The 26,176-nt window shown below is 39.1% G+C and overlaps 2 protein-coding genes across 2 annotated transcripts in view; one reads left to right on the top strand and one right to left on the bottom strand.

Moving 5' to 3' along the window:
• LOC133139197 (gamma-aminobutyric acid type B receptor subunit 2) overlaps window positions 1-1,379 on the bottom strand; it is a 90,862-nt gene extending 89,483 nt beyond the window's left edge. Inside the window, exon 1 of the mRNA XM_061258592.1 lies at window positions 1,068-1,379. Within this exon, the coding sequence (XP_061114576.1) occupies window positions 1,068-1,379 (312 nt within the window). The remainder of the gene's footprint in view (window positions 1-1,067) is intronic.
• Window positions 1,187-13,757, top strand: LOC133129659 (UPF0711 protein C18orf21 homolog). The gene is made up of 4 exons (XM_061243933.1): window positions 1,187-1,464; window positions 11,953-11,979; window positions 13,021-13,226; window positions 13,607-13,757. Exons 1-4 carry the CDS (start codon window positions 1,429-1,431, stop codon window positions 13,755-13,757), a joined length of 420 nt encoding a protein of 139 aa, XP_061099917.1. The 5' UTR covers window positions 1,187-1,428.
• Window positions 13,758-26,176: the final 12,419 nt, after the last annotated feature.

The following is a 26,176-nucleotide window of genomic DNA, read 5'->3' on the forward strand; positions in this document are numbered from 1 at the left end:
CTAACTTCTGTCACAAACAGATGATCTACACAGTAATATGTTGATATTCATGTTAACAACAGGCTATACATAGGCTACGTCATGCTGTTTTAGCCATGCACTCCATACTACCATAGACTCGGCCTACAACAGGAAATGACTGCCATCTTCAGGTAAACAGAAACTCAACAAGCTCCGGATTCAATCGCGCAGAATTGCGCAGAAATTCAGTGACATACCACTGGCATTTTCCTAATTTCGTAATTGTCCAATAAATGAATAAAAATGAAACACAACAATTAACCTTTGTGGAAAACTATATTTTCTGGCCAAACAGGAAAAACAAGCCATTGTTATTGAACAATAATATGCGTGTTGAATAGTCAATTATATTTTCTCAATTAATGAGGAATGTTTTATTTTGCACGTAAAGGCGTGGATTCCAGTAGCTATTTACATAATTAGACCTGAATGTTTCATTACTCTATAGGCTAAGCTTCTAAACGAAAGAAATGTTTCAAATATTCTACGTCCAGACGAGAAAAATATGACAGATAAAGGCCACTTTAAAAAAAGCGGGAAACCATCATGCCTCCGAATTTCCGAACAAATTGATGGTGCCCACAACATATAGCCACCCTGCTTTGATCGAATTCCAAATGTCACCCCTTGTTTGTTTGGGTTTATAGCAGGACTGTTTTTTGTGTTCACGTGAAAACTTTCTGATGTGTCTTAAAGCCTTAACCAAGGATATTCACCAGTTATTCTTATTTAACTATATTTATTTACTTAACGCAGACGCACAATGCTTCGAATCAGGCAGCCTAAATTACATCGAAGACAGAGCATTCGTATTATTGCTGTCATTGTGTGTTCAGATGCCAGAAAGGAGTCTCAGAGGACGGCATTGACGAACCGACCCATACATGAATCCGGTTTACACAAGAGCAGCACTGTAGCCTACCTGAGCCGCTGGCAATGTAGCCTACGCCATAGGCACAACTCAATTGCTGTGCATGTCACGTTGACTTGATCCTGACCACAAACCAGACAAACGGCACGTTAATTCACATAACACCACGAGTTACCTCAGTGTCGTAGATTTTGGGGATTAGGGAGAAAGAGTACAGCCTGGACTCTCGTATGTGCTGAATGGCGAGCTGGACAGCACGGTCGATTCCTTGACTGATGCTGCTCCTAAGCGCCGATTCATTCATAGGCATCAGGACCATGATAGGTAATGCTTCGCCGTCTTTCGTGTACCAGGCTTTCTCCAGGTTGTGCCCGGCATTATCGTTGCACACCCGTGCCAACACAGGTCGAAATCTCAAGACCAACACGAGAAGGCATCCAGAGACCACAATCATCTCCGATTTGCATCTCCTGCGGGATGAAGCCATACTATCTGCACCAGGCGGAGAAAGATATCCACCCCTTCAGTAGGCTGGCATGGCGAATTGGTTGGGTGGTCGACCGTTGACCCAGGTAAATCGTCAAAGCTGATATTACGATAAAGCGTAAATTACAAACAGGAAAACAGCAATATAGCTTTTTAAAAAGGGTTTCAGAGTGAGGAGCAGCTTCAGGAATGACGCTTCCCCATGGTTCCCCTATGCGCCCTCCAGATGCAAGGAAGATGTACCAGCACCGATTTAATCAAAAGGGGGTTTTCTGATTAGATCAGGCAGAGGACATCCTCGTTCCTGGCCGTCCGCGATGCACAGAAGCGCGTGGTAATATGCAAGTCTTCTCCAACTTAATTCCTTCGATCTCCTCCAAGATATTAGCACAAACACCGTAATTCATAACAATCCAAATTCATCACGAAAGAAAAAAAAAATGGACAGAAAAAATATTGCAAAATTCCGCTACCTGAGTTAGCAGTTATTTGGATGCCATCACAGTGTAGCCATCCGATAATTTTCTCATCGAACAAATGACAGGGGTTATGGTGCGTTCTTGCCGGTGCCCTCTATTTAAACGACTTTGAAAGGGGCACTGAACAGCAACTAATGAAGGAATAGGGGAATCAAAAGCAGCTGCAGTTCCTGTATCCAGATCAGACTGTCTGTCTTCAGCAAGACGACGCTGCTGCTGCATAACAGGTTTCAGTGCTGTTGACGGCTAGGGCACGCGCATGCAGTGGGAACAGTGCGAGATAAAAAAAATAATAATTAAAAAAACTCCGCGGAATTAAGGCTTACCTTGCTTCCGCACGCAAGAACAGGAAATGGCATTCCAGTACAATGAGATTTTATTACAACCACTAATCCTGCAACGTCCTCTTATAAATACGGTAGATCGTGGATTTTTTCATGTCAACTTCACGGAAACCCAATTTATTTAGCCCCAGTAAGGGTAGCATAATTGTAGATCGTGACAGTCAGTTGCCTATCGTGCCTGAACAAACATATAGGCTATTGAAGCTTTTACATTACATTCCTTTACATTCGTTTTAAATGACTTCAATTTGTACAGTATAATGGGTGTTCGAATCAATTCGTTATTCATTATATGACACGTATAGATTAGTGTTGTTTGAGGTATTGGAGGGGCATAAAGTATTCTTATTCTTATTAAGTATTCTTAAATTCTGGCCAAATGTGATAACTGGATTAAAAATGTGCTTTAATGAGAGCTGATCCAACAGCTGACTTGGATTTACATTAACCGTTCTATAACGGTATGATACAATTGTTGGTACAATTATAAATCATAGTAAAATAAACATCACTGAAGCAAGACCCACCATTGGATTTTGAATGAAAGGCCCTGTTATCCACTATCCACAAACCGGTGGCTGGCTCTGACTATGGCTAAACTCATATACACTCAGTGAGAAATTTGTTAGATAGATATGTACACCAGGTTCATTCATTCATTCATTATCCTAACCCATTTATCCTGAACAGGGTCGCAGGGGGGCTGGAGCCTATCATAGCATACATGGGGCGAAAGGCAGGAATACCCCCTGGACAGGTCGCCAGTCCATCGCAGGGCACACACACCATTCACTCACACACTCATACCTATGGGCAATTTAGACTCTCCAATCAGCCTAACCTGCATGTCTTTGGACTGTGGGAGGAAACCGGAGTACCCGGAGGAAACCCACACAAACAGGGGGAGAACATGCAAACTCCACACAGAGAGGCCCCGGCCGACGGGGATTCAAACCCAGGACGTCCTTGCTGTGAGGCGGCAGTGCTACCCACTGCACCATCCATGCCGCTGTGCACCAGGTTGTTAATGCAAATATTTAATCAGCCAAACATGTGGCTGCAAATAAATGAATAAAAGTGTGCAGATGTGGTCAAGAGGTTCAGCTGTTGTTCAGGCCAAATGTCAGAATGGGGAAGAAATGTGATCTAAGTGACTTTGAACATGGAATGTTTGTTGGTGCCAGACAGGGTAGTTTGAGTACTGCTGATCCCCTGTGATTTTCACACACAATAGTCACAACGGGTATGCAGAACAGCATCTCTGAACACATAAGGCTACAGCAGCAGAAGACCAATAAGTCTAAAAAATAAGTCCAATAGATACCTAATAAAGTACTCACTAAGTGTTGTTTAAACTTGAAAATACTTACAATGCATTTGTAAAGTAACCCTCAATCATCATCAAAAGTCATGCAGTTTGTTTCAACTCTTAATTTGTATATCACACCAGATTTGATTTATAGCTGGTTTAAAATAGACATTTGATTGAACAATGGCATTTTGAAATGCTGGTACAAGTACAGTAATAGTATACTGTATTTTATCATCCAGGGGATGAGGCAGACATTGGAAGGCACTCTTATACTCTTATAAGACCTCTTATACGGTAGGTGGTGATGAAATTCCATCCAATTTAGGATGGCACAGCATGCATCAGCCAAAAATGTTTCTACTATAATGTCAACAATTCATAAGTTTAAAACCACTGGAACAGTGGTAAACATGTGGTATGTCCACAGTACCATCACAGTAGACAACTCTTTTTTGTTGTTGTTGTTGTTTTGATTAAACCATTATTGAAGTAGAATACGTACACATTTAAATATGTGGCTTAAATATGAGCTAGGCTGAGAGACATTTACTCAATCCCATGATTTTGGTCAGTGCTGATTTCGTTTTTTAACATTTTGCCTAGTAATGTGCATATCTAAAACAATAAATGGATACAGTCTAAAAAAATATATATATATTGCCTAAAAACAAATTGACCCTAGTTACCTGACACTAAGCAATGAAGCCAAATGGACAGACCGCCAAATATGCAAGCAGAAGGTTTTGGCTTAGGTTTTGGCTTAGTTTTGTTTCCAACAATGTAATCTGTACTGAAAATAAAATATGTGTTAAACAGTAACATAATCCTGATAATATCATAATAATGCACCACAACTTCAGCATGTAATATCCTACATTTTCTATGACTATACAAGACCAATTATTAGCAACAGAGAAATGCACTTTTAAACTATAACTGATTGTTTATACATTCCAGCTGCATGAAGATCTAAGAGCAACTAACTAACACATTTAAGCATCTGATCTTTGGAGACATCATTGGAGACATCACTAGAGTTTAGGGCTCATGTTAAGATCAACAGAATAACAAATTCCACTAAGACCCAATACATTTTCCTTACATTATGATACAGTAAGTACCATGATACCCAAGTGATACTTTTACGTGAAACCATCGATAATCTTTCAGAATTTCACTTTGCATCATTTCACTATATGCATAGCATTTTCACAGATTTCTAATACTCTGTGTCCACCTAGTGGTAAAACCAATAATGCTGCTCCAGTCTCTGAAGATATTTTCTGTAATGGCACACTGAATGTGCACATTACAGCCCACCCCACATCCATCATTTGAGTTATGAGACTGATTACAATCACTATCTCAACTAGGTTTATTGATACACTCTCAGAAAAATATGGAATACAGGAAATAAATGTGCAATGTTGTAGTGTTATTTACTCAAATGTCCTTTGGTGAAAAACAAATAGATTTTTAGGTGCCATACAGTACAGTGCAAAATACTTCTGTACAGCTAAAATACTTTTCACTCAATGAAAAGAACAGTTTCTAAATATTGAAACATTTACTAAATTTACTAATTCACTTAAATCAAATCAATATTTATGACTACCAGCCCCCTGCATCAATTCTCTTAGGTACACTGTCCTGCAGTTTTATAAGAAAATCAGTTGGACTGTTAGGTTGTTGCAGACATATTGGAGAACATTCCATAGTTATTCTGAAGACTTTGGCTTTTTATCATGAAGGCATAACTACTATGTTACTTCAACTAAATAAAAATTACAAGGAAGGTACCTCAAAGCAGTTAGTAACAGACTGTTTCTGTGATATCTGGTCTACAGGAATTTCAATCCCAGACAGCCACTTGAAGATAACATTGTTCCTCCTTTCTGCATCAGCGAAATCATGGCTTCCATTGGCAAAGGCTGTCCAAGTGTCCTGGATACCCTCTTCTTCTGCCCTGCCCCGAATTTCCTTCAGTTTTTTGTAGAAAACCCTACAACTGAAGCCTTCCTTCCAACCTAAAGCTATGTGGCGCTGTAGGGGTCCGAGGCTGGAGTAATGCCTCAGGCAGCTGGCGCATTTGTAGACCAGCTTGCCGTCAACCTTTTCCATCGAGGACGTTACTCTCAGAAAGAGAAAGTCGAAATCGGACGCTACTTTGGCCTCCAGCAAACTGCATGCGTCTGTTGAAGTGACCGGAAGAACTCGGATACGAGTGCCATTCTCGGCAGCGCCAGTGTGGCGCAGTGCTGTTCTCAGGATTGGAGGTGGTGACGGCTTCCACATGACATCTGTCTACTTGGGACAGAGGGTGAAATAGTTTCTCTCACTTTCTCTGAATTTAGGATTTGTTCCATATTTTATATCTATAACAGGTTCGTTTAGGCTTATGTGTTATCTTTCTGTTCAGTCGTTCTACGTAAAAACGAAACTTGTTTCCGAATGCACTACAGACAAAAACACCTTTAAATATAAACATGTAGGATACACAGCATAGCTACACATTTTCAAATTGTCGATCGGTCATGTAGTTTACCTGATTTTAATGTTACGTGGGTGGGGAAGATTTAGGAAGAATTTGTTGAAGAAAAACAGGACTCCTTGGTTGGCCCACATACAAATGGTCATCCACAACGAACAGCTGTTTTAAGAATATCCCCATGGAAACAATGTTCTATATCGCTGGACTTACAATTTGCCTTCAGTGACGTCATTTACACACAGTCAGGTCCACAATTAATTGTACCTTTTATTAAAATGAAACGATTTCACGAATGTGAAATACACATATATGGAGAACATATAAGTTTATTCTAATACTCCTGTATTATATCTTTGAAAAACGTTTTTTGTTCATTTTATTGAATGATGCTATTGTCAGAAACACAGTCGCTAAAATAATTGGCACCCCTTACACATGTTTTAAATAATTGTTAAATCTGCAGTAAAACTGTTATTATTTCTGTTCTGCTCATGCTTAAGGAACTGTTGTAGCATTCAATCTCTAGGATAGTTTCACTAGGATTTAGTCAAACATTTAGTCACTGTTAGGGAAATAAACAAAAAGTTTCAAACATCTGGAACAGTTACTAGAAACTTGCCAGAAAGAAGATACAAGAGCATTTTGCATTACATTAAAAATCCCAAGGATCACTGTTCAAGAACTGCAGACTGTAGTTGTACAGTATCTTGAGCTCACTGAGTCTTGAATTCAACCATCTCCATAGCAACAGGGTGTTTTGAAGAGTTGCTCAAATAAATACCTCACTGAGGGAAATCAACAAATTCAAGCAATATCTGTAAGCATTGCAGCTATCAGTTACATTTGTTACATTTTTGCAATCAGAGTAAAATTCTTGTCTCATCTGACCACATTGCTTTGTATGCTGTATGCATGTTTCATATCCATAGAGAGATTTTTGCGAAATATACCTCGTACCACCTGTCCTCTTTTTTGGTGTTGTTTTTCTGCAAGTGGTTCAGTGGTTGCATGAAGGTAGGACGAATGTAGTCAATTGAGGCCAAACACATTAGAGCCTTGCTATTTGGAGGAAAGTGGCAGACTGAAACAGAAAAATAATAATTAACAGTATAATTTACTGTATACTTACTGTATATCGAAATGAGAATAGTATATACATATATATAATATTCTGAAAACTATTGTTAATAAAAAAGAAAAAAATTGTGGACCTAGTTTCCCTGAAACATGTTTTTTGTTATCCAAGACACTTCAAAAATAAAATATTACGAGGCAGCAGTGAGGTCCAGGCCCCTGCAGTGTTAAGAGCAGTGAGAGGTACATTTGAGACTGAAAACCTTTTTTATACATTTTGCCTCAGGCAGTGGATTTTGTGTCTGCATCTTTGGTATAAAGTATCTAATCTTACCACTCGATGGCAGCATTATACATGTTTAATATCAAGTTCGTCAGACCATAATAGGTTAGTATTTCCACCCACTGCAACACATGCCTTTGGAGTAGTCAGAAAATTAAACATCCACACACACATCGACCTACAGTTCCCTAGCAAAGATAAATACAGATTTTCTGTCAAAGTGTTGTGGTAATTGTTGAATTCATTGTGCCATTGTTCTTAACCCCATCCACTCTGCCCCCTTGTGGTTGAGTCGTCGACATCAAATAATTCATATTTACGTATATCATACAAAAACTGTGACGTAATAAAACCGCAAAACAGTGTTGGCATATTGTTAAAAAGACTCCGCTAGCGGGAACATCAGTTTACTCTTATTGGCAATGCTGGGCAATAATGCAGCAGGCTGCCCCATGCCACACTTTACAACCCTGACCTCGTCACCAACTTAGACAATGAAATACATATTCTAACAATCCGTGATACCATTTCTCTATGTCAAAATAATCACATTCCAATATAAGAACAACAACATACAATTAGCTCACTTTTATTCCACGTCCGTCAGACATACTGTATGTCCGGGTTAGTAGAGATACAAGTTTGTTTTGCAAATTATTAGATACAGACATATTTATGGAACCAAATGTTTTTTCACAAACCTTTAAATTTCTTTCATTATCCGTTCAGCCATTTTCTAGAAAACTATGTTTTTGCCGGGACTATACCTAAGCAAATGCCATCTTGAAGTACTTGTTTTTGTTGCATGAATACATTGCTAGGTCATTTCAGTCCCAAATTAATATAAAACATGGCACGCTTCTTCTACAGGGTTTCCTACCCTTTCCCAAAAGGTATAATGTGTCATATTCAGGTGACGGACAGTTTAGGAATATCGCTGCATTCACATTGCATTATGAATATGAAGATGTGCGTAATTACAGGATTTAGACTTAATGTAGATGTAATTGTACTGGCTAACGGGGCTAACATGTTTTGAAATCCATTTTAAATGTGATGCAGATTTGTTAGAAAGTGTTAGGTTGAGAGCTTTTTTGACCGTTTGAGCATTATTCATAAAAACATACTCTCATATAGGCTAATTTTCTTTACATTTTGTATCAACAAATCTGTTTCAATATAAAAATAAGCATTTCTGTACATTCATGTGTCTGGAGAAAAAAGATGTTTGGTATTTGGAGAGATTTGGGGACCCTTGAGGACATCTGGGTGCAGTTTTGGGAAAACTCATGTGGAATTTGAATTATTGTATATAACTTGTCGATAGCGTGTAAAATCCCAGATTTTCTTTGTGGTCCCAGACTTTTGGACCCCACTGTAGATTATTAGCTGTGTTGTTTATTATATGCAGCCTTTTTCCTTCATTTATATTAAGGGTACCAATAATTCTGGAGCCCACTCTATATTTAAAGCACGGTAAGCTATTCTATTTAATTTAATCTTAGATGACAGCCCAGATCCCTAATGGAACTCTTAATACTGTAAATAGGTTGATACTTCATCTCCTCCACAGGCTCCCAACGTGATAGTAACACATCCGTCCCAAGGCAGGGTATGGATCAGGAGCATATTTCCACTCAGTAGAGCTAGCACTGTGTGTCTCCCTACTCCACTGCATTCTAGGACAGGCATGCCTGCAGAGGGCAAATAGCAAAGTCACTCTCCTCCTCTGGTTCTCAACAGCTGCTGATGCGTTTGTTGTGGGGGCTTGAGTAGATAGTAGAATGGAAACCACATCAGTGGGATCGATAGATTGGAATTTTCCGGGTATGCCTGTGTGGAGTCAGTGTCCACCATAATAGACCTAGATACCAGAGGCAGAATCTGTGCCCACCTCTTTCCAGCGGCACTCTTAGTGACTCTGGTGCCATCTAACTGAGAGCTCAGTCTTGATGGAGGCTCATGTTTCATACAGACCTATAGGCCAAGTACCCCTTCTCACTCACACCATCCAGCTGTACAGCAGCAAATGGTGTTTGCATTGACTATTAAATGGTACAGGGGTGAGTCGTGGTGCCTGTGTCTCTTAGTTTGGCTGGCTAAGACTTTGGTGTGTGACTGCATACTGTAGGTGTTACACTTGAATTTGCTTGCACTTGGAATTAATCCAGGCCTTTGTCTGTTTCAAATGAGCCCTTCCGTCCTTTAATAGGCAAAATTTACCCTTAGAAAATGTATGAGGGTTTATCTATTAGATAAACCTGTAAATCCGTATTTAACTGAGAATCGTGAAAAAAATCTCTAAAAGGGTTAATGACAAATGTTCATTGACTCTTGGCCTTATATTAGTGGTGTGAAATTATTTTAAATGACTGAAAGTATGTGCAGTATATACACTCAGTGAGCACCAAGCACTTTATTAGGCATTAATTAGACTTATTTTTTAGATTTATAAAGTCTTCTGCTGCTGTAGCCAATCCAATTATAGGTTTCACGCATTCAGAGATGCTCTTCTGCATACCACTGTTGTAATGCTGGTTATTTGTGTTGTGTCTAGGAAACGACAGAGTCCAAATCTTCAATTTGTCGAAAAACATCTTCACGAGGGAAAAGACGACACCAGGCAGCAAGATCTTCAGGAAAATCAGACTTTATTAGCACACGTGCATAAAGCCGGATCAGCTCTCCAGAACTGAACCCCGACTGGCATTTGTACACCCATTTTATACACAGTTACTCCACCTACAACTCCTCCTCAAACCGCATTCTGGCAAATCACCCACACTTTTCTTATCGTAACTCCTCCCAACGCTCCTCCCACAATGTCATTGTGGCAAATTGCCAACGGTCCTTATGCTCTGCCAACTCTGTACAAAGTTCAGGGCATTCTGCCAACTACGTGTCCTCACTTCACCCCGCACCTGCTCTTGGCAAACTACCAGACCTCAGAAAGTTCTGGATGCCCTCCCTCTAACACGTCATCCATACACGTCACTCTGTATCTTTCGCTTTTATAAGACGAACTAAGCAGCAGTAATCATTGAAAATATACAGACAAACTAAACATTTCATTAATATTCACTTCTAATATACTTTTCTAATCTACAGACATACTAAACATTTGATTAATTATTCTCTTCGAAGGGAATAAATGTACGTAGCATTCTTTGCTCTCATTTCAACAGTTTTCACTGTGGTTTCTTGCGTTTTCATAAGCTCAGCTATAATTAATGTTCTAGGTCAAATAGATACACTCCTGGCATAAAACATCGAGAGTCCCGGAGAAATCAGCTGTATAGTCATATCTTGCTCTGCCCGTGTCCTTGACAGTTTGGTCTACACAGTTCAAGACGGGCCCCCCCCCTGCCAGCTGGCTGGGCTCACTGTGTAATCCTGGCACAATTTAGCAGTTAATCAGTTTGAAACTATACAGGGTACATATCATACTTTAATACAGATATATTGATAAACTTTTAGCACACATCGTCGAGAGTTTTGGAGGAACCAGCCTGCTCACTAAGGCGGAGTCTGATTTTGACTTGTGATTGGTTATCATGCTTTTAGGAGGGAGATCTTTCGTTCTGTGAATTTTCCCCTACATTTGCATTACTGTCACCTTTCTGTCAGCTTCAACCAGTCTGACCACTCTCACTAACAACGCATTGCTCCCTGCAGAACTGCTGCCCACTGGATGTTTTTAACACCATTCTCTGCAAACTCTAAAGACTGCTGTGTGTGAAAATCAGCAGTTCCTGAGATTCATTTAGATCACATTTGTGATTATTGTAAAGAAAACGATTGTATTCTGAGTCATAATGCATGCTGTGGCAATTAGCCCTGGTAACTAGACACAACTTGTCACTCCAGCTTTGTGTCCTAAAGGGATCCCCCTAATCCCAACTCAGGTTTGTTAGCCTATTTATTTATTTTACATGTATTTAAAGTAAGCTAAACTATTCTGGGCAACAGATTGTGATTGTAACCTTTCCATCCATGTGGCATTTATATAGACTTGTTATCACTATGGCAACAATCTCTAGATCAGGAATGTTTTCTATTTGTGCAAGTGATGAAACATTAGCCTGGAAATAGAATATCCTCCATGCAAAGTATTGTTATTATGCAGTACATGCTTTATAAAATGGGCACAGCATTCAACGGGCCATCCAGTGTGTATGAAAGTAACAGCATTGAATAACAGCTAAATAGTGTTCTGGAACTCTAAATGTAGCCCATACAGTTTGATGTAGTATCTCCACAATAAATAGGGCAATATTGTCAGAAAGCATATTGGGTATATGTAATACTATTTTTCCATGTCCTAATCCAGATATAGATTTCATCTTTTGGCTGGAAGTGGTTGTGTTGACATTGCTGCAGGGGATAGGGTTATTGGTTGGGGCTAAAGAAGGTCAGTGTGGGCAGGCTGAATGAATTTTGCACAGCTCCACCCTCCTCTATGATTGATTGGCTGAGCTGCTGTGTGGCTGTGCTTTAAAAGGGGCACGCACGTTCACAGCTGTAGTAAAGAGATCACTAATAGGACTGGCTTCCCAGGTTTCACTGAATTCATCTTCTTACCTCCCTTCAGAAACCCAGAATGGCTACCTTTGTCTCGGTGAGTCTTTTTTTTAAAGACATATTTATATTCTGCTCAGTTGGAGCCCTATGTTTTGTTCATGCAACATTTAGGGGGGAAATAATAATGTTTTGCCTGGGCTTATTTGTGCTGTACTGCTCAGTGTCATGTCTGAAATATTCAATATTGATGTGTTGTGTTTATGGCTTACTTATACAGAAGATGCATGTCTGCGTATTACCGCAGACGCCCCGTGAATTCATTGTGGTTGTAATTTGCGATAATTGCATATTTTTCTGTAATACAATATAATGTTACACTGCAATAATGATAAAAAAAAGACATTTTTATTTCAAAAACATTGACATTCATGAAGATCAATTTTGAAGATCTCAGGCATATGTTCCATATAATTTGGGAATGCTACATTGAAAGAAAATTCTATACAATGTAATTGATGCTTTTCAAGGTTAAAGCGATCATTTTAGAGCTAATTTAGGGCCGTTTTCTTCCTTTCAGTGCTTGCACACTATGCCATATAAACTTATTCCACATGTCTAATGCCTTGAAATGTTGAAATTTAGCTCAGTTGGAGTCCCTAAGCATCTCCAGCATGGTGAGAAATGAGGTTTGTGAGGTGTTTGGCTCTCTTGAGATATGTCCTGAATTTTTTTTACATCTAATGAGCAAGACTGACAGGAGAGGGGCGGTTTGCACTAGAGCGAGACACGTGAGCATGTCTGATAATAGCTCTGTATCTGACCCAGGGTACTGTTCGCATGGATGAAGCTTCATAACCTTGGCTAGGACTCCATCATGATGCATTTGATTATTTCACATTCTACTAGCAGTGATCTGATTTTTAATAATGCATTCATATTTTTGTTTTTATTCCATATGAACAGTGCTCTGTGTGACTAGTAAGACCCACTGAAGTGTGCATGGAGTAACTGAATCCAACAGAATTCTGTCCATCTAGAGACAGTTAAATAAATTAATCTGTAAACTGCTGTTATTTTGAAGTGTAGTCTATAGGTTTTCCTTAAGACCATTCACATACTTTTCTCTTTGTTTTGGCAGCTGGTCACTTGCCAAAACTGCAATAACCTTGCAAGACACAATGTGATCAATAGAGACTACATGATGGGCTTCTCCAGGAACTACTGCACTCCCAGCCCTGCCAATAAATACTGGATCGCTGGCAGATATCTACATCCAGCCTGTAGAGGGCGCTCCCCCCACACCAAGACTGCAACCACTATCAAACCTCCCTCCACTCGTCAAAGGTACATTTCAGGAATGATGTACCATATGAGAATTCACATGTTCATGTAATTGCTGGTGTGATTTGGTAGTTATGGGACTATAACTGTAAAAAAGGAAGGTTTCGTATATCTTGTGAAATAATCTTGAATTGTTTCGGTTAAATAATATCCATCTGAATGTCCTGAATGTGAAATACATGCACTCTAAGTTGTCCAGGAAGGGAATGACAGTTAAAAAATACCATGCCACCTTCCTGTCTCTGTATTCCATCTGAATAGTTTCCTTCTGATAGCACTGGTTTTTCTTATACTAATCCAAACGGAAGGCTTGATTTTTCCTTATTATGTAAAGTACCTCTTCTGTTGCCTGATGAGCATCACACTGAGGTCTGTGTTCACAGGTCATCTTCATCTGAGTCCAGTAGCTCCTCTTCCTCCAGCACAGGCAGTGAAAAGAAGCTTGCATTTGATCGGCTGAGAAAGTTTCTGCTCCTGGGGAATGAGCAGAAAAGAGTAAAAGACGGGCTGAAGTTTTTCCTCCCTGCTCTCTGAGAGTCCCACAGATAACGCTGACTACATCAATAGGCTTGGCCTATGTTTTGGCCCCCTCCCAAATGCTCAGAAAAGTGAAGAGGATGGGGGAGTGTGCCTGCCAGGCAATGCAGTGCCTCTAGTCCAATCTTTAATGGGAAGGTTTTGAAAGGATAGCGCCCTCTGGCTGCAGAGTCATGATCCTTCAGATGGACGAGAGATTCCAGAAGGAAGCCTCAGCCTCTTCACACGTTGAGTCATAAGGGAGTGGCAATGATTGTGAAAGTATCCTGTGACAAGCAATTTCTACCGACCGTGGTAATTTGTTTAAGTATTTTTACAATCACTTTTTTGAGAGTTGTTGATAAAAGGGGCACCAGTTATCAGATCAAAATTTTAGTGCCATTTCAGGTTTGAGGCCATTTTCTGAAATGAAAAATTAATCGTCTGGCCGAGACAAGACTGATTTAACCGTGTATAGGGGTACATCTGTTTATATTTATATCACCTTGGTACTGATGGTGGAAATTCAGGCACTGAATGTGTATGCTTTTAAGTGATTGGAGCGGGAAGCTCAATTGAGTCTAATTTTAACAGACTATATTAGCTTCAGAAGACTATACAAATGACCATAGTAATAACATTACTTTTTGCTTCAAAGGATTATGATGTCTTTATGCACTGTGGTGCCATTTGTATTCTAGGATACACAGTAACTCATTATAAATATGTGAATTATAATTTCCTTCATTGGAGAGAAGTGTATGTAGTTTTGGACAGTAATGACCAAGATAAGATTCTATATGTCTTTGATCTGAAATTTCTTAATGCTTTTAATGAATATAATGGTAAAATATTCTTGGAAAATGTCATCTTAATTGACAAAATTATCTTAATTATCTGTTTAGTCGACGCACTTATCCAGCACAATTATAAAAAAACATTTTGTAATTCTATGTTTAATTTCTCATACCTATCATTCTATGTATGAGTGTAAGCATAGTCCTGGGTGAGAAATTAAAGTTGTTAAGTAGGCCACATAGACTTGTAGAGGCTGCATGTTGTTGAAGTCTTGTGCAGTGTGCTGCTATTGTGTCCATGAGTAAATTAAATTTCACAATTAAATATGCAGCTGCAATAACACATAAAGTTTAGCTAAAGGTACACTGAAGAAGGGCGTCTCTCGGGCACTTGAATAACATAGTAATGTACTGTAAATGGCTCAAGAACAGTCAGGTTTAGTATTCATAAGATAAGCTTTTTACAAAACATAATGTATTCATTACAGTACTGAAAGTAATGTGAAAATTATGCTTGCTCCAGTCTTATTGCATAATTGATTAATTGAAAATTGTATTATTTAAAGAGAACAGGCTGTATTAGTTAACTAACACAAACAGAATGTAATTTACAGGTCTTGCGGAAGAATCGTTTTAACTTAAAAATCTTTTAATTACTGAATGATTTGAACATAATAATTTTGCTATTTGTTTCAGTTTGTTAATGAAACTAAATAAATTAAGGGACCATTGTTTTTGTTTGATCTAATTTAAGTAAAAATGTTATCTAGCCAGTTTTACAGAAATGTCCTTTGTAGCTTAACTACTATGGTTTGTTTGAACTGCAGTTGTATTGCTGGGTTGTCAATATGTGCAATTTGTATAGTATGTCCAAGAAGTGGCCGTATAACGTATCAATTGAGTGTTTATCACTGCTTGTACCCTTAAATTAAAGGAACTTTATTGTCTCTTGATCATTTTTGTCTTTATTTTCTGAATATTTTAATTTAATTTAATTTTTACATATGACATGTGAAATTCTCTGTATTATGCAAAACTGGCTATTACTAATGCAATACATAGTTCCCCCAGCATCCTAAGAATAAAAGATAGCATACCCATCTCCATGCTATTTGTGGCAGCCACTTGGTTTCCATACTTACGCCAGCCTAAAATCCTTTTCTACCTGCTGTGGTACGGAAACTAGGGCCTGGGAACTCACACTTCATAAACCATGTACCATGGAGTAACCATGTACCGTCTGTGAATGACTGACATAAAACAGTTATTACTGTGGGATATTAGCTCCAGATATTATGGGTTCTTGAAGCCTTATCACACACCATTAGTCATGGCCTGATGCTGATGCCAACGTTTGCCATTTTTAGATGCAGTTTGTCATGGTTATGCTTTAAGTGCAGTGTTATGCTGTTCAATCACCTTCCTCATTCACCAACTAACAAAAGCTGAATGCAACGTCCCATGCTAAAAATGCCAATTGCTTTCAACCATTAATTGGAACCAGGACGTGTAAATATAGGCATCCTCTGCATGATGTCCTGAAGCTTTTTTTAGTTCTGTATCTAGGTGAGCACAAACCTTGGGAGTTTGAGCCTGAGCAACTGATAGAAAGTGTCACAGACTGTCACAAAGTATTGAATCAGATTTTTAGTGAAACTGCAATATGCTCAATAATCAATTTGAATAGACTCTTTGAAATTACCATTCACTCCCCAGCAAATTTAATGATTGGTTCAAATGAAATATTCATAACACAATTATTCATATTTTGCCATTAACTAAATTGAACTACCCTATCTGGCACAGCCTGATGAGGCTGTAAGTAGTACAAAGAGAAGATTTCCAAAAAATTTTTTTTTTTTGTATGTGTTTTAGTGTACAGTAAAAACATGAAGCAGTTTGTAATTTTAATATTTTTATTATGGTAGAAGCCAGAATTAATAACACATTTTCATTAACTGATCCTGATTTTCCTTTGTTTCAGATAATGCGTTTAAATATTTACTGTTAATATTCTTATGAAAGTTAAAGTAAGTTCTCTGCTTCCCCTTTCAAAGCTCAAAGGCTGCTACTGAACCCTTTAGGTGACAGCATTAGTGTTTTATCACTCACTGATTCTGCCCTGTCCTTTTGAAATGGCACTCAATTATAGGTACCGGTAAGTATCTATAGTTTGATTAAGGCTTTCCAACAGTCAAATAAGCTATTGACTGTTGTATCTTAGGCTGTACTGAGACTTGTAGTATGTATGTATACATATAGTATGTATTATAACAAATTGGAGTCGCCATTGTGAAGAGCATGTAAACTCAAAAATTCTGCAAAGATCAAACTTCACAACTGCTGTAAGATTGAACCTCTACTGATGTCCCATCTGTAAACCTGAACATAATTAATGTAAATGCGCTATGAATCCACTTTTTAATGTATAATATGCAGTAGCACATGTTAGCCACCAGGGGACAGTGAGTGACTGAAGACAAAGTGTGCATGCTGACATCGCTGTGGTTAAAGCAGTGGTTCCCAACCTTTCTTGGCTGGTGACCCCATTTTGACATCACAAATTTCTGGCGACCCCAGAGACTTTTTTTTTCTAGAATTAGTTCTTGATCATGTTTGTTATACTGTGTTGCAAATACAGAGTAGCCAGATTAGTGCAAAAAATGACATTTTATTTTCCCTGATCAGGAAATACATGTACAGTTAGGTAAGCTACAAGGCTTGATTAAAAAAATTTTTTTTAATCAATTACTACACATTTCAGGCAACCCCATTTGAATTCCGCGGGACCCCAAGTGGGGTCGCGACCCCAAGGTTGAAAAACACTGGGTTAAAGGGTGTTGAACTAGCGCAGAGTAGCACTGACCACTGCTCCATGTGCCTCTTTTCGATTATCCCATAAGGTCATACATAAAGCTGGGGATTGCATATGTAACATTTAAAATATATCTTACTGCATTTTGCTTGGAAAACTGCCATCAATGTGTATATTGTGCATTCTCCAAAAAGTTGGGAGAGTACAGATCATCCTGCGCACATGCATGTCCTCTGATGTGCCAGCTGTCAGCTGCTGCATCTTTTAACTCCGTCCATGTGCAATTGCCCAGTTGTTGCATTGTGTGCACTTATATAGCTGACATTTAACCAGATAATTTAGACAGAGAAACTCCCTCCTTGTGTGACACTTGTCTATTGTCCATCTCCTCGTGAGACTCCTGGACTGTGGATCACTGTGCTGAAGAACAATGCCTTCATTGTGCACTCCATCTGGACTTTATGTCAAGGTTTTTGCCATCTGTAATCCAAAAGGCCTTTGGCACAAAGTGAGTTAATGAACATGTTATTACAAGATCAATTGAAATTAGTTGGGAACAGATAAAACCTCTTATTCTCTGAGCAGATAATGACTACAGTGACTAACCTTTTCCTTGTTTGTTTCTTTTTCCAGGAGCTCCTGCCACTCTCCTGCCCTGAGGTCACATTCTGCCCCAGCGCTGTCCTGAGACCATGGACCACGGCAGCCCTATCCCCCCACCTACTACTTGGCCATGCCTCGACACATCCTGGAGCAACAGATGCATCACGCAGCCTCTCTTAACTGCTAACTAAGGGCCAGATTTACGTACATGAAATTTGCAGTGCAAAATGGTATATTGGTGCGGTCGCAGTCTGCCTGCAGTTAACGTCTTATTTACGAATGCTACATCTCATTACACAATCAGCGAATGGGACTGCCCACTAATCGCATTTTGCGATTGTGGCTGATCTTAAACGGGGCAGTTAAAACATCTGTTAAGTGGATTGAATATCTTCATTGTATGTGACGATATCCATGTATCTGGTGCCATGTAAAACTTTATCCAGCGCAGGACAAAATGATAATCCAGCTGTGCCGGCAGTCTTCGTTTGAATTAATCAAAAGGCGATTCGTTGCAATGGGCTTGACGGAATGGCATGAGAACGTTGTATGAGAGCTTCCACGACATCTTTTATTTATCCAAGAAGCGTAATTATTTGTGATTTTCTCTTTTTTGGCAGTCACTTGAATTCCCTGTTTCTTTTCCGCGATTGTTTTGGAGGATAACTAATCAAAACAAACACACGCTTTTTCCGCGATGGACAAACGTGATTAAAATCAGCATTTCAATGCATTTAGCCTGTTCATATTTTTACTAGCAGCAACGCTGTTTTTATTTATTTATTTCAAACACTTGTTACTGTCAATACGGTTGAGCATTGTATTTCAGTTACTTCCCACTGCTTCACATAAGACATTGGTTAATTTAATACATTATTTTGTAAATAATTTCTGTGACAATCACCCAGGCCTAATTATTGATGTTTTTGTTTCTTTGTAAATCAGCGTTGTCTTCCATGAAAAGCACTATACAAAACAAAATTTAATTGAATGAATCTGGTTAGATGTTAGGCGGCACGGATGGTGCAGTGGTTAGCACTGCCGCCTCACAGCAAGGAGGTCCTTGGTTTGAATCCCCGTCGGCCGGGGCCTCTCTGTGTGGAGTTTGCATGTTCTCCCCGTGTTTGCATGGGTTTCCTCCGGGTACTCCGGTTTCCTCCCACAGTCCAAAGACATGCAGGTTAGGCTGATTGGAGAGTCTAAATTGCCCATAGGTATGAGTGTGTGAGTGAATGGTGTGTGTGCCCTGCGATGGACTGGCGACCTGTCCAGGGTGTATTCCTGCCTTTCGCCCAATGTATGCTGGGATAGGCTCCAGCCCCCCTGTGACCCTGTTCAGGATAAGCGGGTTAAGATAATGGATGGATGGATGGATGGTTAGATGTTGCTGTCTTTAATTTCTGCAATCCCATAGATTCCACTAAGGGGCAGTATAACACAGACTCGGTGTTGCTGTCAGTGAGAAACGCTTCACTCAGAGATGCTGTGCTTCTGCTGAGATTGTGTGCGTATTATGTGTGAGATTCTGACATTGTCTTGTTCGTTGTTCATTTTACACTTGTGTTAACTTTACTCAGCATCTGTATGCAGTCCAATCATAAAATCTGAAGTGCCATTTTTTCTGTTCTTTTTCTTTCTTTTTTTTTGCCGTGGGAGAATCTATTGTGAAACCTGTCAATGTATTATTAATGTGTTGTGTATTATGTTCCAGCCATCTGTGCAGTCTTTTGAACAGTATTCTGATGAAATCATCAAATCAGATGGATTAGCCTGGTGTTGTACTTGTAGTTGTGCCTACAACTACAGTAGCCTACAACTGTTCTTTTGGCCCGACTGCAGTTTTTGTTGAATGTATCCTTACAGCCCATACTACATCACTTGCCCCCTAATTTGGAGTGTAGGATGATGCTTATGGTCAGAAAAGAAAATGGATCCCGACTTCCTGTGGGACAATGTCAAATGACCTATATTTTCAACCCAGGAGACAGGGATATATTTGGTAAGATCTGCTGGCTGAGTTGTACAGGATCAGCTGTGCTGTCCAGTGGTGCAGAAATCGCAGTAGTCTGACTGGGAGATTACAGAGTGGAAAAGCACTCTCAGCTGAGTTATCATTTACAGTAGATTCTGAGGATGTGTGAGCCCCCTGTGACTGAGCAAGGACGAGGACAAAATATCGCTTTAGAAAATACATTTGAGGGGTGTTTATCCCAGTGTTTCCAAATCAAGTCCCATTATGTATTTATTTTCTGTTACATTATGGAGGTAGCAGCTGAATCATGTGCACCCATGCCTGAGTAGGTTGAGCTTGCTCCTCAATATCCCTCCTTTCTGTGCCGGGGTCTGTTACTCACAAAGTCAGCTCTGGAGGGTGAAAAGAACTGAAAGGATCAGGGAACATTCTGAGAAAGCGCTTCTCTTGCATGCTTTAGGCTCAGGGCAGTGTTGGTCATTAAGCTACATACAGGGGAGGCAGAAAGCTTAGCTTTTCTTAACGATTATCTGGAAGCTGTTTTCAGTTGTTGAGAGACTGACGAGCATTATGATTTACATAAGAATCGTCCATAAACAGCTGCTTCATTTGACTGAAGTAACAACAGCATAGCATTCATTCGGTACAAAAGGTTAGATTTATTATTTGCTTTAGTTTTTTTTTGGATTATGACAAGATTTGGAGTGACATTAGCGCAGGAGGTTAGAGTGGTTGTCTGGCAGCCAGAAGGTTGCCCCCGGTTCGATCCCCTGTATGGTGGCATATGTTGTTGCATTGCTGACACTGTATGGAACTGAAAAATATTTTGGAAAGAGAAAGTAAATGCGATTAGTAAGTTCTATTTAATTGAGCAATAAAAAAATAGTGACACACCTCCATCAGCACTTTTTCATCTCTGCATTTTCTTACTTCCCAGAAGTTAAGTTGAAGGCACTGCCATCAAGTTACTACCTTTCAATTTCAACTGCAGTGCTTTTTTTTTTTAAGTAATGGCACTCCAATTTTCAGATGGAGACGTGGCAGCCTTCCTGCAGAGTAATGGCAGGGACATTAAGGGTAGCTGTCCCTATTTAGACAGGCAGTCGACCTTAACGCTGTGGCAGCTGATGGTACGAGGACTAATGCCCCAGTAAATCAATCCAACCTGTCTGGTGCCCATCATTTCATCTCTGCGTTTTCAATTACAGCCATATTCCAATTTTAAAAGGAGAGGATACATAAGTCACTTTTAAAATGCACACATTCCTCATCGGAATGAGAATGATGAATGGTTAATGCTAAGCATATATAGCATGGCTCTTGCTGTATAAATGCATCATGAATAATTAACCCCTTAAGTCTCACCGGCCTAGGGTTGGGCCGGTAAGGGTTGTTTTGCATTAATTCCTCCAATTTTCAATCACTATGGTGACAGGATATGCCGTTTGAAAGCATTAAAACTCACGGTTCTATCCGTATGACCTATTTTGAAATGCCATTGCTTTTGCGACAACAGTTATTTTGTAACTCAGTGCTCAAGCATGGGGGACCTCACCTTTTCTGCATTTTGGAAATCCACATACTACATGAAATAAGGTAAGGTCAGTGTCCTTTTCACAACAAGGGTCGAGCGGACTAAATGCATAATTGTTTCTCATTCCAAAAACGTGCTACAGTAACTCGCAGAAATGTCAATAGAATGTCCATTTGTTATGTTCCTGTGTTCTGTGTGTTAGTTTATCATTGTTTATTATCATCATTCTTTTATTTTATTATTTTTCATATTCATGACTGGTGTTCTGTTTATATTCGTTAGTCTTTGCACTCGTCTTCCCCTGTGATGTCTGAGTCTGAATGGTTTCTAGCCCAGTCACTCCACTATTCGGGTGTTTACGGTCGTTCCGGGGTTCAGTCTTCCTTCCAATCTTACATTCCTTACTTCCTGCTTTCTCTCCATTTCATCCATAGCACTAATATACTAATCCCAACTAACATAGAATTTGTACAGTACTAATTATACTAACACACTAATATGTTTGTCAAACTAACAAACTAACATTCACTAGTTTTGGGTATTTGTAATTTAAATCACTTAACTAACTTACTAATGCATCTCCAGTTTCAATTCTGTAACTCCACCTCCGTATTCTATCACTGATTACTTGCTTAGTTTCAGCGAAGTATTCGCACCTGTGTCTCTGTATCTCTGCATCTCCTGATTCTCTGCAAATTGTCTACTCCCTAGTCCGGAGCCGTTTGTATTACATGTGTGTCTTTGTGATTCCAGTCCGCGTTTTTGTTTCCCCCTCGTTATTGTCCCATTACCCTTTCATGTGTCTCACCTGGTGTTTATTTGTTAGACCGCCCTCACTCCCAAGCCCCGCCTAGTTTGTCTCATTCCCCTGTGTATTTATACCTGTTCTTTTCAGTTTCACGCTGCTAGTTCATCTTGTCCTGTTCTGTTCCCGAGCCCTTGTCTTCCGTCCCCTAGTTCTAGCCTCCTTGTTTCCCTTGCCCTTCCCCTTGTTCCTGAGTCCTTTCCCTTGCCCTTGGTTATCTGGTTATCTGGTTATCTGGTTTTCTGGTTTTGACCCCTGCCTGCTTCCTTGGACTCTTCTTTGTGTTTTGGATTTTTGTACCTCTGCTTGCTTGGACTGACCCCCTGGATTTGGACCTTGGCTTGTTTTTTGACTATGCTCTGTCTGCCCCTGCTGTATTAAAACCTGCCATTTTTCTGCACCCCTGTCTGCTACTGGTTCCTCTGTTCCCCCCGACATAACACCATTGTTTACTTAGAACTTCTCTGGAGGAATTATTGTTGTCTGTTTCACTATTGTATACTTAATCAATACTTGTACACAGAAATGCTATTATTTACATTTTGTGTAGGCTCTTTCAAACACTATGAGCCCGAGTATGACCGTCTCTGACCAGTATTGATAATGCAGTTGCAGAGAAAAAAATGTGTTACCACCATCAGTGTGCAAGAAAATTCAGTATAAGCTCATGACATTACACATTGTATAGTTTGTTATAACTGTATTTCACACCTCATATGCCCCATAATATAATTTAGTTCCCTGTTGGAGTTTCCTAATGGATTTTTTGGAAAACTGCCTAGACATAGATTAGAAAAAACAATGCAGAATGCTTATTTTTGGTGATATTATCTTCAAATTTGATAGGGGATTCATCCTGTGTTGTGACTTGGCATGACATTGTGTTTCTAAGAGCACCTGCCACAGCTACAATAATCTGGACAAAAACAGAAAATCTTTTCAGTGAGAAAATAGCTTCCACTTTCACGGTGAGCATCTGTAACTTTGTTTTAGTCATTTCTGGATTAATTCTCTTGGAATACAATCCCCAAAGGGTTACCTTTCAGAAGATTAACCAGGATTATGCGTACAGTCGGAAGGGTTCAAGAATAGTAACCATTTTATTTTGGGTATGTCATTTTCAAGCATGTGTCTTGAAATGGGGTGATATTTAAGGGGTTAAATAAATAATGTTAGACAATGTCAACAACATATTAATTGATCATTTATAATGCATTTATAACTGTATTTGTAAAAATGTCATAGTTATACCATAACATGGAATGTTTACAAAGCTCTATTGGTAATAATGATATTACTAGCAATAGATTTTATAGACACAGTATATATAGATAAATATTAATATTACATTAAGTACTTCCATCCCGGTTTTGTGAAATCTAAATGTGTTTAGATATGATACTGAGTGGCTGTTTTGAAGGAGAAAACATAATTATATTGTATGACTGCAAGCCCGCAATAGGTCTTTATCACAAATATTCATTTCTACTGTTATTATACTGTCTCACCAGTCAGTATTTTAGTCAAAATTCAGTAATAAGATAGACACTGTTTTGAAACTGTGATTTATGAAGTGTATTTTTATCCCACCTTCCATGTTTTTTGCTGCAGAGCAGGGTAAAGTAGCTGTGTCTTTTTTAGTAAATAAAATGCCTACATGGTTTCCTTGTATCCAGTTGTGAGTATTCTGTCAGAAAACATCATTTCTAACAATTGCAATTAACGGCATTTAGAAAGTATTCTTTCATTTTTAAAGGATGCCTTTCCAAAAATATCTTGTTACTGTGTGCTTGTACAGTAGATGTGGATGAGAATAGTGGTGTAGTAATTAGAACATTTTAAGTATAGGCTGGTCACATACATGGCTTGTACAATCATGCAGTCATGGTCATGCAAAATGTAAAAAAATTTAAATAATTAATCTGCACTGTAAATTAGTTATTTAATATCAGAAAATAAAATAAATTGGCATGCATGAACAGGGCAGACCTTACGCAGATGAAATGGGGCCAGTGCAGAAATGTATCCAATGAATGATTAATGCATTGGCAACCCTGGTATGTGGGAACCTAAATTAAAATATTATTTAAGATGGAAGATTATTCAGATTTCATGTTTTCTTTTTCTGATTTGAATTTACACACATGCATGTATAAACCTGTACATCATGAATTATCTGGAACATGGTATACCTATGGAAAACGCTTCCATAAACATTGTATCTTATTTTTTATACACAGTATATACTCCTTTAATAGGCTTAACACAGAGGTACTGTAGCATAAACACACAATTCATTTTATATTAATTTATCTTTTATTCTGTCATAGGATGTTGTCAGGTGATGGAAATCAATCGAGCAACACACATTTACTCCCACTTAGCAGGCGGGTCCAGCCATTGAAGGTGACTTTTGAGATGATGATTCAGATATGCTGACTGAACAGTCTTTGTTCAAGTGAAGTGTTCAGTTGTAATGGAGCATATTCGAGTGATTCTCATTTGGGGTTATGAACTGAACTTTTAAAAAATCAATTTGCCTCACATTAGTCATTGCCTCAGTATTTCCCATCCTTTTATAAAACACAGAATCATTTCAAATATGAAGCAGTTGCAATGCATTTATCAAGACTCCATGCAAAAAGCTTGATTTAAGACATGGTCTCAATAGTATGGATATGACCTTTCCTCTTTCTAAAAATGCATGGTTGGACAATGTACTGTACTGTATGTAAAGGGCTGTAATTCCTATATGGATCACCCAATATTTACATCCATATTGGGTGATCCACATAGGAATTACAGCCCTCATATTAAAGCTAGCAGTCTGCGCCATTTTAAATCCTGCGGCTAAACCACAAAAATAGTTTCACCATCCAAATACTTACGTACTGCACTGTATCTGTCTGTGTGCGTGTGTCTGTGTATGTATGTGTGTGTGTGTGTGTGTGTGTGTGTGTGTGTGTGCTTTTGGCTATAGGCAGTTGGCTCTGTAATCAGAAAACAACAGGTTTCATTCAAGGTGTAAATTTTGCAACATATACAGTACAGTGGATCGTATATGATCCTCTTGTATAACATCTACCCACCAGCTATATAATGGTACATATGAACCTTAAATAACAATTTAAACAACCAATTTACAACTTTTACTCTTGTTCAGATCTATTACCATATGGAACAGTGTGCCTGAAATAACAAGCAAATTAATTGTCTGCCATGTCCTGAGTTATAAATACCGTTGCCTTCACTGTGAAAAAGCACTGGACAAATTTAAAAAATGTATATACAGTATTTCTGCTAGTGATTATAGAGGCAAAAGCAACAGCTGCCCAAGGCTTTGGGATGCACATGGAATGGATGAGAACATATACCCCAGGTACCGCCCCTGTACCCATATGTCTGATACTCCAAACCTAAACACAGTGGCCCTCTGCAGGGGAGAACCACTTCAGAATAAAGTTCTGTTTAAGATGTTGTGGCAACTGGTCTCGGTTTGCGGGAAGGAAGCGGGGCAATCCCAGGACCCATCTACAGGTTAAGTTGGCACACACCTTGAAGGCATTACAAATCAGTCCAGGATTTTACATTTTTCTACAGTAGGCGTTTAAGACCGGGGAACAAAACACTGGAGAGCAGAGAGCAGAGACACCAGCCTGCTGAAAAGCAGCACGTGAGTCTGGTTATTTTCTTTACATTTATTATTTCCAGTTATTATTTTTAGTCAGAAACCCGTGAAGGTGAAGGCTGAAAACTTTTGTTTATTTTTCCTGTTTGTTGGTGTGCTCTCTCTCTGTTACCACCGCTTGACAAAATAGGCGACATCCAGAATCTTCCTGTGTCCAGCTGTTGTGTCCTCCCAGGGGAGTCTCAGTGCGTGAGACATTTCAGAGCCAAAAACCCGGACAGTT

The sequence above is a fragment of the Conger conger genome, chromosome 1 (genome assembly GCF_963514075.1).
Source record: "Conger conger chromosome 1, fConCon1.1, whole genome shotgun sequence".
Taxonomy (NCBI): Eukaryota; Metazoa; Chordata; class Actinopteri; order Anguilliformes; family Congridae; genus Conger; species Conger conger.